At 42.5% G+C, this 16730-nt stretch overlaps 3 protein-coding genes across 4 annotated transcripts; 2 read left to right on the top strand and 1 right to left on the bottom strand.

Moving 5' to 3' along the window:
- The first annotated feature begins 2117 nt into the window (after positions 1 to 2117).
- On the top strand, positions 2118 to 4090 carry LOC118233714 (trypsin-1-like). Its single transcript, XM_035429594.1, has 6 exons — positions 2118 to 2203; positions 2317 to 2467; positions 2756 to 3006; positions 3174 to 3307; positions 3650 to 3751; positions 3943 to 4090. The coding sequence occupies exons 1-6, from the start codon at positions 2164 to 2166 to the stop codon at positions 3988 to 3990; spliced, it is 726 nt and encodes a 241-aa protein (XP_035285485.1). The 5' UTR covers positions 2118 to 2163; the 3' UTR covers positions 3991 to 4090.
- Positions 4091 to 4765: 675 nt separating this feature from the next.
- On the bottom strand, positions 4766 to 9113 carry LOC118233704 (homeodomain-interacting protein kinase 4-like). 2 transcript variants are annotated; one of them, XM_035429580.1, is made up of 5 exons: positions 8411 to 9113; positions 6587 to 7385; positions 5596 to 6434; positions 5340 to 5497; positions 4766 to 5089 (listed from the first exon to the last, which is right to left on the bottom strand). In XM_035429580.1, exons 1-3 carry the CDS (start codon positions 8932 to 8934, stop codon positions 6237 to 6239), a joined length of 1521 nt encoding a protein of 506 aa, XP_035285471.1. In that variant the 5' UTR covers positions 8935 to 9113; the 3' UTR covers positions 4766 to 5089; positions 5340 to 5497; positions 5596 to 6236. The 2 variants fall into 2 exon arrangements, with proteins under 2 accessions (XP_035285471.1, XP_035285469.1); XM_035429578.1 differs by having other exon boundaries at positions 4766 to 5497.
- Positions 9114 to 12752: 3639 nt separating this feature from the next.
- On the top strand, positions 12753 to 15167 carry LOC118233715 (trypsin-1-like). The gene is made up of 6 exons (XM_035429595.1): positions 12753 to 12856; positions 12999 to 13149; positions 13872 to 14122; positions 14282 to 14415; positions 14718 to 14819; positions 15004 to 15167. The coding sequence occupies exons 1-6, from the start codon at positions 12817 to 12819 to the stop codon at positions 15049 to 15051; spliced, it is 726 nt and encodes a 241-aa protein (XP_035285486.1). The 5' UTR covers positions 12753 to 12816; the 3' UTR covers positions 15052 to 15167.
- Positions 15168 to 16730: the final 1563 nt, after the last annotated feature.

Genomic DNA, 16730 nt, shown 5'->3' with positions numbered 1-16730 from the left:
TGCTTCAAGAATACCATGTTTATGAAGGCATTATATGTTATATATAAAGCTGTTATAAGAGACACGTTATTTAAAGTGTGACCAAATGTGCTTTTATTATGAAATTCCACATCTGAATATCCTGATGCGTATCTGAAGTTAAAATTGTCAGCAGAAATAGCGAGTTTAATTTTCATTGTGGTGTGGTCTGGTCGTCTGTTAAATCTATATGATTTTAAAGGTTTTATTTTAAGGTTTGGATCATCATGATTGTTTCCAAGTGATACTACAAGATGGTCCTCTATGTATTCAAAGTAGAATTTGCCAATGGAAACAGTTTCCTTTTTATTCATATCTGAATTTGGTCATATATTAACTGTATGTGATTTTTAAAGTGTTTAAAAAAAAAAAACTTATTTAGGAATTCCGCATTGGATCATCATGATAGTTTCTGAGTCATATTATGATATGACTCTCTTTACTCTTTGTATCTGACATGGAGGAAGCACAGTTTCTTTTTAATTCCAATCTGAATTTGGTCATGTGTTAAAGGCATACTATGCAGGATTTTTACCTTGAAATATTATAAAATAACCATGCTAAAGCATATCTATGATGCATTGGCAATTTCTGTCTTTATGCACGTTCTCTGAATTCATGAATCCTTTACTTGTATTTGTTATTCAAAATGTGTTGGGGATGTTCCTGGCCGTTGGGCTCTTTTCTGTGTGTGGAGGGGTGGGTGTGACTCCAGATCCTGTGGTTTGGGATCAGAGTTGGAATCAGCGGAGTATGAATAGCTAGCTTGCAACGAAGCCCAGACACAGCAAAGCACAAAGACAAGCCGGTAGGGCTTCATAAGTTCATAGTTGATTTTGGAACTGTTTTTCCTCAGTGGCCATTCGGACCTGTAGGTAACGTTACCTGCAGGGTGAAGCTAGCGACAAAAAGGCTTTCATGATGGTCTAACATTTTCAAAATAAAAGTCCCAACTATTAAACCACTATTACTCTCAACATAATGGAATTAAACAATATATTAAACATAATGGGATTCAATAAGCAATAACTGAACCTGCCTTTTTACTGTCGCTCCCTTCACAGTACTAACATTACCTCCAGCAATCCAGCAAGCTGCAGTAGGTGGGGTACTCGGGGTGAGCGAGCAGGGTTGAAGACAGAGAAGACATCTTTGATTGTAAGCACAGGACTACAGCATGGCTAAAAATCCTGTATAACTTATGTAATATTTAAAGTGCTTCTCTTTAGAAATTCCACATTGGGTCATCATGATACTTCCAGACTGATACTGTGAGATGGTCCTCCATGTATATGAAGTGGCATTCTTCTGTGGAAATGAACATTGTCCTCTTAAGAAAAGTATGCTGGAATCTCTTGAAACTTTACTCAAGTTCTTTGCTCTGAGAAAAAATTGTTCTGAAGCATAAACTGAATAATATATGGATACAAACAGTGAAATATGGATTTTCAAGACTTAGACTACACATGCATGAAATGTTCCAAGTTCTTTTGACTTTATTCAATAAATTCTCAAAAATATCTGCCATTCTGTCATAACATGGAGGCATTTTGGCTTAACACTGTCAGGAAAATATAAACTTATAATGTTTGTCAACTGATTTTAAGCCTGACATTTGAACATAAATAGACTTTATATTTTCCACAGATCAGAAAGCGATCATTTTGATAATAATTGCTGCCTTACATACTGTAGATGTGTTTTTAAAGAACTAACATGACTATTACAAACCAGAATCAGAGGTTGCTGCTATTTCTAAAAAAATGCAGAAATTGCAGTAACAAAATGAAAATTATGTAACAAAAAAATTCATTTTTTTTTGTGTTTTTCCTCCTATATTAATTTTATTTTGCCATTTAAAAGCATAAGGATGATTCTTTGTTTCTTGTATTATAAATGCAATTTAGAAATAATTAGGGTCTGGAAAAACGACCAGTTCTGAAGCTACATGTGGGGCTTAGGGTATTCCGATACATAGGGGTAATGTACATGGTAATTCATTAACAGGAGATACAGGCTCTACTCCAACAGCTGTGACATTGACATGTTCTCTCAGCCTGTGATTGGCTCCTCGAGAGTTTGAGGGATGTATATAAACTGCTCTGACATAGTCATTTCTTCGTTCAACAGGATCTGCAAGTAATCATGAGGTCTCTGGTCTTTATTCTGCTTCTGGGAGCCGCTGGTGAGTATCCACACCACATTTTCACATAAAGGTACAATTAGTAATTTAGATCGTTGTGATGCAAGATGGACTGAAGTGTCTCTAACTTCAGCAATAAATCTATCTTTCTGCAGTGGCTCAGGATGATGATAAGATTGTGGGAGGGTACGAGTGTGAGCCCCACTCCAAGCCCTGGCAGGTGTCTCTGAACTCTGGGTACCACTTCTGCGGTGGCTCCCTGGTCAACGAGAACTGGGTGGTGTCCGCTGCTCACTGCTACAAATCGTGAGTGATGCCAATCGATTCCAATACAGAGCACTGTGGGACAGCAGACTTACAGAGTGGCATGTGACATATGATATACACAACAACACTGTATCAGCCTGTAAAATACTAGCTAAATCAAATGAAGCATGCACAACATTATATGGTTGGGATAAGTTAACAAAAGGCGTGGAGCATCAGTAAAAGATATGGTGCACACTAACAATATTGGGGATTGTGCTGAATAGTTGCATGGTGGTAAACCTCTCTCGTTCTCTCTCATTCTTTCGTTCTCTCTCTCTCCTCCAGCCGCGTTGAGGTGCGTCTGGGCGAGCACAACATCAGGAAGACCGAGGGCAACGAGCAGTTCATCCGCTCCTCCCGCGTGATCCGCCACCCCAAATACAACTCCTGGACCATCGACAATGACATCATGCTGATCAAGCTCAGCGAGCCCGCCACCTTCAGCGACGCTGTGCAGCCTGTGGCCCTGCCCACCAGCTGTGCCCCTGCTGGCACCATGTGCACCGTCTCTGGCTGGGGCGACACCATGACCTCCAGTGAGTGTCACACAGGGGTCAAAGGTCAACAGCTAGTGGCCAGTTTCAGTGGAGCAGAATTATAGTCCAACAGTGACACAGACTGATTGTCTATTCTTTCTCTCTGTCTCTACTTCCACCATCATCTACTCTATCACTCCCTCCCTCCTTTCTCTCTCTCCCTGCAGACGATGGCACCAGACTGCAGTGCCTGGAGATCCCCATCCTGGAGAACAGGGATTGTGACAACGCTTATCCTGGGATGATCACCGACGCCATGTTCTGCGCTGGATACCTGCAGGGAGGCAAGGACTCCTGCCAGGTAATGAGCAGCTCTATCCTGGACTAACCTCCACTAATTGGCACCAGCCACGACCTCAACAACCTCAACTAACCTCCACTAACTCACAGTAACTTGGACTAACTTCCATTAATCCAAAAATCTCTGCCCTAATCAATACTAAACTACGCAAATCCACAGCAGACCCACAAACTTGGACGACCGTAAACAAAACTACAGTAACCTGTGCTACAAACCCACCAATTCATACTAATCTGTACGAGCATGCTAATCTGACATTCAAACTGCGCAAACCTTCACTACTACTACTGTCATCCTCAGTACAGTGTATCAGAGCTTTAAGCCTCTGTGTCTGTGTAACAGGGTGACTCTGGCGGCCCTGTTGTGTGTAACGGTGAGCTCCAGGGTGTTGTGTCCTGGGGATACGGCTGTGCTGAGAGGGATCACCCTGGCGTCTACGCCAAGGTACGTCTACACCTGTGTGTGTGTGTGTGTGTGTGTGTAATGTTTGTGTGTGAAAGGGTGCATGTATTGTTCTCTTTGTCTATCTACTAAATCATTCATTCACAGATTCATACAGCTCATCATTTGTAATATAGTGCTATTAGTCAGCATAGCATTAATCAATTAATGAATTATATATTCATACTTCTCAGGTCTGCCTCTTCAACGACTGGCTCGCCTCCACCATGGCCAGCAACTAAATCCAGCTGTGGAACCTCCAACCACCACTGTGAAACTCTGTGCTCTGTTTGCGTCATAATCCTGTTAACATCAATAATAAAGTTTCACAATTACATTTCATTTTCTCTGTGCCTTTGTGTGTCTTCACTCAGAAGCATGTTATATTGCTTATTTATGATGGTTCACTTCTTACAAATAATTACGTTCTCAAGCTTCCTAATGAGTGGCGATGGCACAACAGTAATAATAAATCATTTTAAAAATTGCAAAGCAGCGATACAGGGGTCCAAGCAGCTAGTCCAACATGACTCTGCAATCAGCCATCTCCATTCTTGCTGCGAAAAGAGTTCATGTCTCAAATGTCATGTGATCAGACTGATGTTTTACGAGAGGAAGATAAGGGCTATTTTTTCAAATGGAACAATGAGTGAACATGCTGAATTTTTTTTTTTGTAACAGCCATGTACAGTGCCGTGAAAAAGTACTTGCTCCTTCCTGATTTACAAGATTATTGCATGTTTTTCACATTGAATAGTTATAGATATTTAGACAAAATGTAATATTAGACAAACAATAATTAATTGATAATTAGATTCAGCTGACTGAACACTGAGCTTTATTGCTGCCAGCCCTGTTGAATCTAAACCTCACTCATATTGAACCTTACTATCATCCATCCATCCATTATCTATACCCACTTATAATAAATAAAAAATTTATAAATAAATAAAGACGCTTATCCAACCCAAAAAATAACACAAAGACAGTGACTCATTAAAAAGAGTACCACAGTAGTGCAGTTTACATGTCTTAACCCATTTATTTTCTAATAATCTTCTCTCATTACTGAAAGAGGTCTGTTGACACAGTTAAATTACATTTTATTTATATAGCTTATTGTTTTAGCACACAGAGAGTCACAAACATTCTCTGTGGGGAACTGGAGGGAGTACAGGGAGGTGCAGTCCGATCGCATTCCCTCTAGACTGGGCTGTTAGTGGATGCCAGGCTCCTGGTAGCCCATCAGCCAGGCCCATATTCATGCTCAAGATCACCACTCCTGCTCGGATGGTTTTCTGAATATGGACCAGGGCTGTCATCCATCTCCATAAATTGATGCTGCAAAGGATTTTAAGGAACAACCAACTGGCCTTAAAAGTGAGATCAAGGAATTATGACTTGCATTTGGCTGAGATGTACATTAACAGCATTCAGTGAAACTGAATTAGCCTATTTCTATTGGCCTTGTGCACCACTGTCAATATGTTTTGTCAGCACATATCTATAGATGTCTTATTATAACCAAATGTCAAAGACTTCAGCACAATTTATTTTGCAGCAATCCAAGTCACATGATTTCCCTCCTCACAACTTTTCTCCATCTTCGGTTTTTTTTGCGCTGTCCTACAGTCCGGCATCACTGTCCTGGAGCGGTGACCCGACTTCTTATTGCCACGGCAACCACCAAAGAGGGCGCGAAATCGAATCTCCACGACCGCTTTCTGCCCATGCTCGGTGGTGTGCCTCCTGTGTGAGTGGGAGGGACAGACAGGGTGGAAACTTGGGTTTAGCATCTGTACATTAACGACCATGGCTATGGACTGCTCTAATATAGCCCGACTTACCGCGCCTATCGTAGCTGACCTCCTCTACCCTTCTCGACTGTGGACCCCAGTGCCCCGGTAGCCCTGCTGGAAAAAACTCATGAGCCCATATTCATTAGAGTACTGACCTGGGACCAGTTTTAGCCCATTTATCTTTCACCCCCATCAATGGCTAAGGTTATGGGATGAGGTTATAAGAGGTTGGATAATTTTTGGATAATTATTATTTTTTTAAATCTCTTAAAACCCCACACACGCACATGCACACCGATAATACTCACCAATTGCAAAAGAGCAGATGTGTGGACAGATGCTCGGATGCAGCAAGAGAACTTACTTACCAATCTCTCTTGGCCTGGCGCGTTACTATTGGCATCCTAACTTCACTACCCTCACCAAGTAACAGGAATAAGTGGTTAATTCAGCTACATTTAGCTGAGGGGTACAATGACAGCATTCTCAGAACATTTAAAAAAGGAAGGCTATTTCTACTGGGTCTGTGTGTCCCATACCAATACGTGCAGTCAGCACATAACCAAACATCAGAAGATTCTCAAAACCCTTTTCCCTTTTTTTTTTTGCAGCAAAGAACGGCCAGACCCATGACAACCCTCACCACACCATCTTCTGGCGTTTCCCGTGCTCTCCACCTCCCCGAAACCCTACAGGCTGCTGTCGCTGCCCGGAGAGGAGGCGGACTTCTTGCCCCGCCATTCCGAAAAGCGGGTCCGCAGCCACTTCAGGAAGCCCCTCTTTTTGGGGGGCCCCTCGGGGACGGCCGGAGCGCCGCCGCTGTCCTCAGTGCTGCTCTCCTCGGACTCGAAGGCTGAACTGCTGCTCGAGGCCTCCGGGCTTTGCTGCTGTAGTGGGTACAAAAATTCTTGTAATTTGACAACAAATGTATACCCCCAGTAGCAGTATCCATGTCATGTTTGCATTATGGGACAACATTTAAGACGAGCTCTATTCATTTCTTTCACAGGACCTCCAGACATTTTCCAGACATAATTACCTCCGTCGTCACGGGGTTTTGGGCCGGCTGGCCTCCGCGGGCGGCAGAGCTGGGACCCTCCGGGGGGTCTACGTTGACCTGAGAGGCCGCAGGCTGCCTCTTGCGCCGGCGTGAGAAGACGCGCGAGAAAAACGAGCGCAGCGACCGTCTCAAGGAGCGCCTCCTCTTCTTCTTTGGGACCTCGGGGTCGCTCTCCTCAGAGGAGGAGTCGCAGTTCCACGCCCGGTCCTGGGGCGGACACACGCCCGCCTCCCTGTACCCCTGCAGCGAGTACTGCGCGCGGGGCTTTGCGCGCCCGCTGAGGTGTTTCAGGGTCAGGAAAGGGTGCCGCAGGGCCTGGTTGGGGCCGACCCTCTTCTCTGGCTCGAGGACCAGCATCCGGTTGAGCAGGTCCACCAGGCTCCTGCGGTCAGCCAACTCTGCAAAATCCTGCACTTCTGAGCCGTGTTCTAGCTCCTCCATGTTTCGCAGTAGGTCCAGGTTGGCTGGCGCATACCCCCTCAAGCTCTGGGTCCCTGAGAACAGCTGCCTCCCATTGTATGGCTTCAGCTGCCAGCCATATACACCCTTGCTGGTTTCCACCCGATCAAAAAACTTCTTTGTTTTGATGCCTGAGCTCAGCATTGCGGCAGAGGGCATTCCCCGGGTGCCAAAGATGCTGTGGGCCAGATCAAGCTCACACAGCGAGGGGAACACCATGCGGCCAATTGCCATCTCCCCCATCACGCAGCCCAGAGACCACATGTCGATCTTCGGGTCGCACGGACAGGCCAGGAGGACCTCGGGTGCTCGAACAAATCTGAAACGAGGCAACAATTGCACAGGTAAAAAAACTAAGCGATTAATTAAGTGCAATACATGCAATGGCTAATATCAGAACGATGTTAATTTGCATTGAGACTTTGTAGCGTAACCTGTAGCAATAATTTGGAATCTAGGACAGGGTATCCTATAGCTTCTTGCTAATTCTGTCATGAAGGTTAGCAAGCTTGTTTCCTAGCTGATTTAGAATAGCTTGTGTGTAAGATTCCATCGCTTACTTTGTAGTTTATATTATTCCCTGTCGAAATGACAGAACAGGGGTTGTTTTATTTTAGGATTTTAGCCATAGAAAACAGTAATGGCAGTTGACAGGTTGCATCGCAGGCATTGACCCTCAATAACATTAGCATTAGAACAACTATGAATCCCATTTTACAAGTTTGCACATCAGTACACAGCAAAATTTGGTGCAAATGCCGAGAGGCAGAGTAAGACGTTATTTGCGAGGTTGCCATTATGGAGTTGTCTTCGTAATTTACTGAGTAGTCTGCTCTAGTTGGACTTCCGAAGTTTACTGTAATTACTAGGAACTAAGTTGCACAAGAACTTATTGCGTGTTTTCTTACATTGATTTACAGATTTGTAAATGCATTCTAGAGATCTGTGAATCCCATTTATAGACTTGTGAATGAAACACCATTTACAGATTTGTGAAACAGATATCGTATTATCAAATGTGAAATTTTTCTCCAGAAGTTGGAATGCTCAGTCGTATACAGTGGAGCTCAAAATACATAGCCTATTTCAAATATCTATAACTCTAGGCGCCTCCGTGCGTTTCAGCTGGGCCGGTGAAACTTAACAAAAACGTATACTGGCGTACATTGTAGGCCAAGTTAATGCCCTCTCCCCATTTTTATATACATTAGGTAGCAATAGACAGAAAACTGCCTACCTAGACCCAGTGAAATCCCAATTTAGATGTTTTACACTTGTAGCTAGCGAAGCTATGACCAGTCAACCATTCAATCTGATGTTGGGAAAAGTGTCAAGTCTGCTAACCTGGGCTGAATGTATGGCGTCCACATTTTAGCCAGCTCGTTGGCGGTCATTGCGGAGCCGAAGTCGGCCAGCTTCACCCTGAAGGGCTGACGGCCCTGGTTAACGAGCAGGATGTTGTCCTGCTTGATGTCAGTATGGACGATCCCCATGTCCTCCAGTTTGGCCAGCGCAATGAGCAGCTGCAACATAATCGTCCGGATGTCCCGGATTTCAAACTTCTTCAGCGCGTTCGTCTTCCGATACTTATTCAGGTTCTGTTCCAGTGCCTCTTCCACTATGTAAAAGAAAAAATCGTGCGAAAAACCTTCATAGAAGCGGATAATGTGGTGCTTGTACGCGTTATGGGCCATGAGAGCGGATAGAAGTCGTGCTTCTCGGATGGCCATCCGATTGCCCGCGCGGAACAATTTCTTCACTGCAACGATTTTCTTGTCGCTCTGCCGCTCGTAAGTCGCGACCGTGCCGAACATCCCATAGCCTAAATCGTCCGTGTAGTCGTACTGTTCGGATTCAGAAGATATCATGTTGAACGCTTGGTTCTTTCGCTGAATACGTAAGACCTTGTACAACCTTAGTATGGCTAAGAACTGACTTTACTTGTTTGGTGTGGAAATTTATATATGATATATCTAAACTTTGATGACGTAACAGAGGGTCAGAAATATTCTATCGTGTAGCTACATTGACTACTTTGACGTCACATGCTGGTGGTCATAACTATAAAATGCATTCCATAAATGTGCATGGTAGTAGCCTACACAGTGGAAGGTATGAATGGGCTACATCTTATTCGGAATCATTTTAAAAAACGTCATGCATAAATGGATCTTGATGAAAACAAAAATTATGGACCACTTTATGCCCCCTAGGTTTATCAAACCCAGAATATAAATTACATTGAAATGGTTTCATCTGAATATCAAGTAACTCAAATCAGTTTAGATGTTCTTAGCTATGAATTGTGCCTGGGATTAAAGTGCCACGATATACTAAATGTGGGTATATAGCAGTGGCGTAGCCAGAAATGAAATTGCAGGTGAATAAAAGTGGGTGGGCCACACAAGTCATTCCATGAATAGCCAGCGCCAAAGTGTTCTGCGCATTTACGCGCATTTGTGTCATGTCTCGTACCTTCCAAAATAGCTGTGCGTAATACCACACGTGTTGTTTACGGCGTTGTCGCCCTTTTTAGTAGTCTGGCTTGATTGACAATTCATTTATTCAGTAGGTGAGAGTATAAGCTTTCTAACCATGTATAACATGTCTAAATTTGGATTTTGAATAGCGTTTTTTAGGTCAGCGTAACCGAATTTTTTCTTATCGCATTCACTCTGGGTAGCAGTAAATGACGCTAACAAAACGTGGTCAACGATTTTTCGTAATTTCTTGGAAAATAGTATTATTATTGAGGACTTATGGGCATAGCTAAGCCATGTGTTTGCTGGTAGACCTAGCTGACATCGTTTTCTGGAGCAAAACAAGCGGATTGAACTGTATCGTTGATTTACTGTCTCTGTCTACTGAACATCGATTTCATCATTGCTATGTAAGTAGGCTCAAAGTACTTCGGTTATATACGTAATTTTTTTAATTGAGTGTCTTTAAATAGGTTAGTGGTATTATATAATGTGGGTATTTCACACTGTAATGTAAGCGTTAGTTAATAGTGTAATAGTTTTTGTGAAGCGTGCAACAGTGATGAGTGAGAGCTGGAACATTGCCAAAACGTGGTGGACGTTGAAAATTGTTTTTATGTGGTCCCATCCCCATACAAGAAAACATGCGAGTACAGAGTTTTAATGTTGTCTTCGTTAACATAACGTTTGTTTACACCAAACCAGAATGTCTGCACATATTCCGTGCAAGGCAGCATCGGACTTCTGAATATTGTGGATATTTTGTTCATTTTTATTTTATGTATTAAAAGACGAGATGCGAGTTGCATCCTAGGATGGGCCTAGGCAAGAAGTGGGTGGGCCTAGGCCCAGCCAGGCCCACCCGTAGATACGCCCCTGTACTGTATGATATTTATTGTCCTTTTAATTTAAATGACTGGTACTGTCGGTTTTGTCCGTGCTGACCATTAGCTAATACAACCAGGGCCACTATGGAAATAAGTCATCTCTTGTGTCTAGTTTCTTCCATAATTCAAATTATATGGCTGCTTCATAAGGGCTACCAACCCTATGTGTCATAAAAATATGTCAAATAAATTAATCAATCAATGTAACAACCATATTCCAGATATTCCACATTTAATAGTAAAAAAAATATTTTAACAGTCAACAAAATGGTAATCAAAATGATAAATGGTAATCAGTCCCATTCAAAGTTTTATTCCAACCCTCATCTACTTCAACATTTTGAATGGCAGCAACAAAACCGAAATTGCATACATACAAACACACGGAGGCAAAATTCCAAATCACCAAGGTAATATGATGTCAGAGGTTTTCCAGTGGATTTTTAAAAAATATATAAAATGTGTGACCATGACATGTGATTTAAAACATATGTTTATGTTCCTCCATAATCTGACTGAACAGAAGCTCAGATAGAGGTGGGAAACCACACCTGTGGTTTTACCTGTGGCCAGTTAAAAATATACCTGACCCAAGGGGAAATGCTGTTACAGTGCCAAACATACCGTAAATCACAGATCTGGATTATGAAAAGATTAACACACATTAAAGCAAGCAGAGATTGCAGAAATCTGGATTATTTATATGTGATTCTTATTAACAAGGTGTTAGGGAAATTACTGTTCCCCGTCCCCTCGTACCGACAGGGGAAGCCTTGTTTCTGATCAAACAGAGTCACAGCACTTTGTTCACTCGTAAGACATATTCAGCTTGCAAGCAGATGAAAGAATGAGAGAGTATTCACAAAACTCTGAAGTTACGTGTGTACAAACAGCTTCTTATATACAGTGTCTCAGTAATTTTCCATCATGCACAAGAGGCGTGCTTTAATTTTCAAGCCTATAACTGAACTATGCCCCAGTTATTTTCCACTCGAAGTGGGGTACTTATTATTCTAGCTTACAGCCGGCTATATCTAGTTATCATTATTCTTATAAAAAGCAAAGGTGTGAAGTTGACCTAGTGGCAAGGTTTCGGTTTAGACAAGTCTCCTTTCACCATCTGTCACAGACACATCTTGTGCTTCCTGTTTTTCTCATCTCTTGAGGCCTGTCGGCTCAGCACACACACACACACACATATACAAAAAGTTTTCATCTTACACAAGGCCTCATTCTTTTTTTCCCACAAATATTAGAAAAATGTTTTTTTTAATTAACTTTTATTTACATTTATGCATCGAGGACACAATGTATATAAACTGAAAATACAACAGGAGATAGGATGGATACAGATAAGCCCATGTTGTTGAAAAATAATTATTTCCTCATTACTTTCTCTGATACAACAAAAATATATTGCCATATGTTGATTAATATATTGCAATTCGTTGATATTCATTAATACACTTGAAAACAATACACTTGATATTCATTAATACACTTAATGAATATACGGAAGCACTATAGAAATATATTTTCCATTGTGTGAAAATATTTAGTTAATTTGCTTAATAATACACTCTTTGGTTATGGTCAGATTTATCCTACTGAGATGAAAGTGAAAAGTGCCGGAATACTTTGTGTTATATTTGGATATATTGTACATTCAAAGCATTAAACTGTTATGTCTTCCTGCCATTCATTTGTATACTTAATTGTAAAAAATAAAAGAGCCTTCAATAGGCAACAAACAATGACATGCGAAATGCATTACAATGGTTCTCCAAAAAGGAAAAATAATGTGTTGGCAGGACTATAAATTTATACAGAGGAAGGCAAAGTCTCGGATTAGCATTATCTAACACACATTTTTCAAAACATGGGAGGGTGGGGCGGCAGAGCAATTGAGGTGTGAAGTACGGCACAGAATTTGAACGATGGTATACTAAAAATACAGTAAAATGAGAGGAAATCTAATTTAAGCTGGTCTGCAATGGCAAACTGGAAAGGTCCTCTCAGAAAGGACCCACGCTGCTCACAAAGACAAAGTATGACTCAGAGCAAGGGGGGTATCCGTTCAGATTGAATCACGTGATGCTAAGAGATGATTCCTCATTTCTTGTATTATCAATAACCCTAAGGGATCCTTAAAGAAGTCTGGGTAAAAAAATTAGAAATTCTAAAGTAACATATGGGGTTTAGGGTATTCTGATGTTAGGGTAATGTACATAGTTATTTATTAACAGGAGATATGGGCCCTACTCCAACAGCTGTGACATTGACATGTTCTCTCAGCCTGTGATTGGCTCCTCCAGTGTCTGAGGGATGTATATAAACTGGACTGACATGACAGTCCTTCATTCCACAGGATCAACAAGTCACCATGAGGTCTCTGGTCTTCATTCTGCTTCTGGGAGCCGCTGGTGAGTATCCACACCACATTTTTGCAGTAACTTAAGAGTTTTAAGTTGATTGATATATTCATATTTTTATTCATTCACATATTTGTGATCCAAGATGGACTGAAGTGTCTCTAACTTCAGCAATAAATCTATGTCTCTGCAGTGGCTCAGGATGATGATAAGATTGTGGGAGGGTACGAGTGTGAGCCCCACTCCAAGCCCTGGCAGGTGTCTCTGAACTCTGGGTACCACTTCTGCGGTGGCTCCCTGGTCAACGAGAACTGGGTGGTGTCCGCTGCTCACTGCTACAAATCGTGAGTAACGCCAATACACAAGACTGTGGGACAGCAGACTTACAGAGTGTCATGCAGCTACATGATATACTAATCTACACCACAGTATCAGCCAGTAAGAAGCTAAAGAAGCGAAATGCAGCCTGCACAAGCATTACATGGTCTGGACCATAGAGCGTACATAGGAACTGGAGAGGGTAGGAGGGGCCAGGCGGTGAAGACTAGGAAGTAACGGGAAACAGCCTCTACTGCACATACTTGAGGGAAAAAAGCACTTACTGGCCATTGAATTCAAATCCAAAGTGATCTAACAACCAAAGAAAACCTCAGCAGCACATTTTTTTTGTGATCATGAATTTCATTATGTTCAGCTGTTTCTGAAAATATTTATTTAAATGTTCATATTTTATTACATAATGCATATTTTTAAACCTGCTTTTCATGTGAAACGTAACAGTCATCTATCAAGTTTCAAAATACCATTGAGGACGTTTTATTTTATCTTCAAAAGTCTGATATTCCCCATTGATTTTAATGGGAGCTCAAATATTTTTCCCTTAATAATCTCTGTACTGGTATACTTCCGGGACTTCGCAAGCTTAGGTTAGCTGAACGCATGTTTTCCTGTCCAGTTAAATATGCATGTCTAAAATCGGGACAGATTGATAAATGGACCATACAATGTCCATGATGTGCATTATGGTAAATAGTTTCACGGTATGATACCTCTCTCTCTCCTCCAGCCGTGTGGAGGTGCGTCTGGGCGAGCACAACATCAGGAAGACCGAGGGCAATGAGCAGTTCATCCGCTCCTCCCGCGTGATCCGCCACCCCAAATACAACTCCTGGACCATGGACAGTGACATCATGCTGATCAAGCTCAGCAAGCCCGTCACCTTCAGCGACGCTGTGCAGCCTGTGGCCCTGCCCACCAGCTGTGCCCCTGCTGGCACCATGTGCACCGTCTCTGGCTGGGGCGACACCATGAGCTCCAGTGAGTGTCACACAGAGGTCAAAGGTCAACAGCTAGTGGCCAGTTTCAGTGGAATAGAATTATAGTCTAACAGTGGCACAGACTGATTCTTCCTCTCTGCCCTACTTCCCCCTTCCTCCCATCTATCACTCCCTCCCTCCTTTCCCTCTCTCCCTGCAGACGATGGCAGCAGACTGCAGTGCCTGGAGATCCCCATCCTGGAGGACAATGATTGTGACAACTCCTACGCTGGGATGATCACCCCCACCATGTTCTGCGCTGGATACCTGCAGGGAGGCAAGGACTCCTGCCAGGTAATGAGCAACAGAAACCTGTCCTAACACACACTAAACCTCAACTAACCTCAGCTAAGTCTTAATAACAAGGAATAATCCCCAATTACCTGAACTAACATACACTTATCTGTACAAAGTAAACATCACCAAATGGAACGAGCCTATACTCAGTACCTACTCATTTGCAGTAATGTGTACTAACTTGCTCTAGCTAATAGAATCCTGAAAAATAACCTGTCCATAAATATTAAATGCAATATTGCTACTGCCACCCTGAGTGCAGTGTATCAGAGCTTTAAGCCTCTGTGTCTGTGTAACAGGGTGACTCTGGCGGCCCTGTTGTGTGCAACGGTGAGCTCCAGGGTGTTGTGTCCTGGGGATACGGCTGTGCTGAGAGGAATCACCCCGGCGTCTACGCCAAGGTACGTCTACACCTGTGTGTGTGTGTGTGTGTGTGCAAGCCTGTGTGTGTGTGCATGCAGTCATTTAAATGGAAGGGATGATGTACTGTACAGTTTTATCATTTTATATAGTTAACCCTTCATAGCACTCTTTTGTAGTCCAATAGCATTGGCTAATTCATTATGTATTCATACTGCTCTCCAGGTCTGCCTCTTCAACGACTGGATCGCCTCCACCATCGCCAGTTACTAAATCCAGCTGAAGGACTAACAGACTCCCAACCACCACGAACCTCAGTGGCATGTCATGCCATGACTGCATCATCAGACTGTTTACCTCCGTAATAAAGTTTCACAATCACCTTTAAATTCTTTGTGTCTGTCTGTTTCTTCAGTGACTGTCCGGTGCATTACCACAGGTCCCCATGGTGATAAGACATTAGCTGTTCTTATATTGGCCTGGGTCTTACACATACACAAGCAGATTTGACAACTGGAAAATGGCTTCAGTGCATTTCTTATATTAATAATCGGATTTAGATAAAACCAAATGTGTTCTCATGATTAGTGCCAATATAAAAACAGTTCCTGTTGAACACTCTACACATTGGAATCAAACCTGATCATCCATGGTAGACCCATTGGTGTTTTCCCAAACTTAGATCAGCCAGCAGAACCGTGACGTGCGAACTTAACAAGTGCTCCGCAGGGAAGGACAGACGAGGAACTAGCCAAAACAGAACCGAACAGCTCTTGCCTGTCTTCACGCGGAGCGTTGCATTGTGGGATTCCCTTCGTGCTGGAAGCTTACATTTCATGGGAGGAAAAACGAGGCAGAGGGGGAATATAAATGCCCCCTCCCCCTTTCATAAACTGGAACCCAATGTCACTTAATTCAATTAGCTAAAACAATTCAATTGGCTAAAAAAATTCTCTCTCCCTCTCCACCTTAGCTAATGTGTGGTGAGCGTCCTGATGCAAAATGGCTGCCGTGCATCACCCAGGTGGGTGCTACACATTGGTGGTGGGTGAGGTGAGTTCCCACTCCTCACTGTAAAGCACTTTGAGTGTTCAGAAAAGTGCTAAATAAATGTAATGATTCACTCATTCATTCACGTGGTACGGTTGCTAGAACTCATCCCACCATTTTGGGGGATTCCCCCATCAAAGAAAGGGCACTTCAGGAAGAAAGCATAAAACTTGGATCGGAACACACACATACTCACTGTCATTTCCAGAATTTGGAATCCCGTTGGCCCTGCCAGGTTTTGATAATTACCTGAAAGGGAAATTGCTCAGGAGTGGCATGCGATTCTAGATCAAAACTTATTCCCCGAAAGCCTTTGGCTTGTGTCCTGTCATATTTAGGCAAATTAAATTCTGGCTCAGCCTTAATTACACCAAATGTAATTGCAAATGGGCCAAACATTTAGGTTCACCAGTCCAACTAACCATAAAACACAAATCCAGCGCATGGGCATTGCAGCCTTGGAGTTTCAGATCCTCTAAACAGCTTCTGCTGTAAAATATGGCCACTGAGCACAATCCAAACTTAACCGCAAATTTAAAGATAAGAACAGAATCAAACTATTTTTGGGCAGCAGAAATGTCTGAAAATGCTTACTGTTGGTGGCTTGACTGAATTTGTAAAAATTAGTAAAAAAAATAAATAAAATTGACTGAAGTGAAATGAAACCAATCCAAACCTAAATGTATGCTCACCTATTATTGGCACAGATCCTGGAGCCAGATCATGTTTGATTTTCATAACTCATCTAACCCAGCACACAGAAAACCGGTTAGGACTGGTTTACAGCAACTGCGTGCGTGAAACCCAGCGAGTAACGAATGTAACCTCCAGCAGTGACAATAGGGAAGGTCTGAATCCGTTTCTTTGCATTTCTCAGAAACATGACAAGTTATTTCTTGATT

The sequence above is a fragment of the Anguilla anguilla genome, chromosome 8, assembly GCF_013347855.1.
Source record: "Anguilla anguilla isolate fAngAng1 chromosome 8, fAngAng1.pri, whole genome shotgun sequence".
NCBI lineage: Eukaryota > Metazoa > Chordata > Actinopteri > Anguilliformes > Anguillidae > Anguilla > Anguilla anguilla.
The sequence above is the reverse complement of the archived record's forward strand: the minus strand, read 5'-3'. Positions and strand labels throughout refer to the sequence as shown.

Coding starts and splice junctions, on each gene's coding strand:
- LOC118233714 (XM_035429594.1), top strand. CDS start 2,164: ATGAGGTCTCTGGTCTTTATTCTGCTTCTGGGAGCCGCTG. Junction 3,308..3,649: donor GAGGCAAGGACTCCTGCCAG/GTAATGAGCAGC, acceptor TCTGTGTAACAG/GGTGACTCTGGCGGCCCTGT. Junction 3,752..3,942: donor ACCCTGGCGTCTACGCCAAG/GTACGTCTACAC, acceptor CATACTTCTCAG/GTCTGCCTCTTCAACGACTG.
- LOC118233704 (XM_035429578.1), bottom strand. CDS start 8,934: ATGATATCTTCTGAATCCGAACAGTACGACTACACGGACGATTTAGGC. Junction 7,386..8,410: donor ACGCCATACATTCAGCCCAG/GTTAGCAGACTT, acceptor GCCTCGTTTCAG/ATTTGTTCGAGCACCCGAGG. Junction 6,435..6,586: donor AAAACCCCGTGACGACGGAG/GTAATTATGTCT, acceptor TACCCACTACAG/CAGCAAAGCCCGGAGGCCTC.
- LOC118233715 (XM_035429595.1), top strand. CDS start 12,817: ATGAGGTCTCTGGTCTTCATTCTGCTTCTGGGAGCCGCTG. Junction 12,857..12,998: donor TCTGCTTCTGGGAGCCGCTG/GTGAGTATCCAC, acceptor ATGTCTCTGCAG/TGGCTCAGGATGATGATAAG. Junction 14,416..14,717: donor GAGGCAAGGACTCCTGCCAG/GTAATGAGCAAC, acceptor TCTGTGTAACAG/GGTGACTCTGGCGGCCCTGT.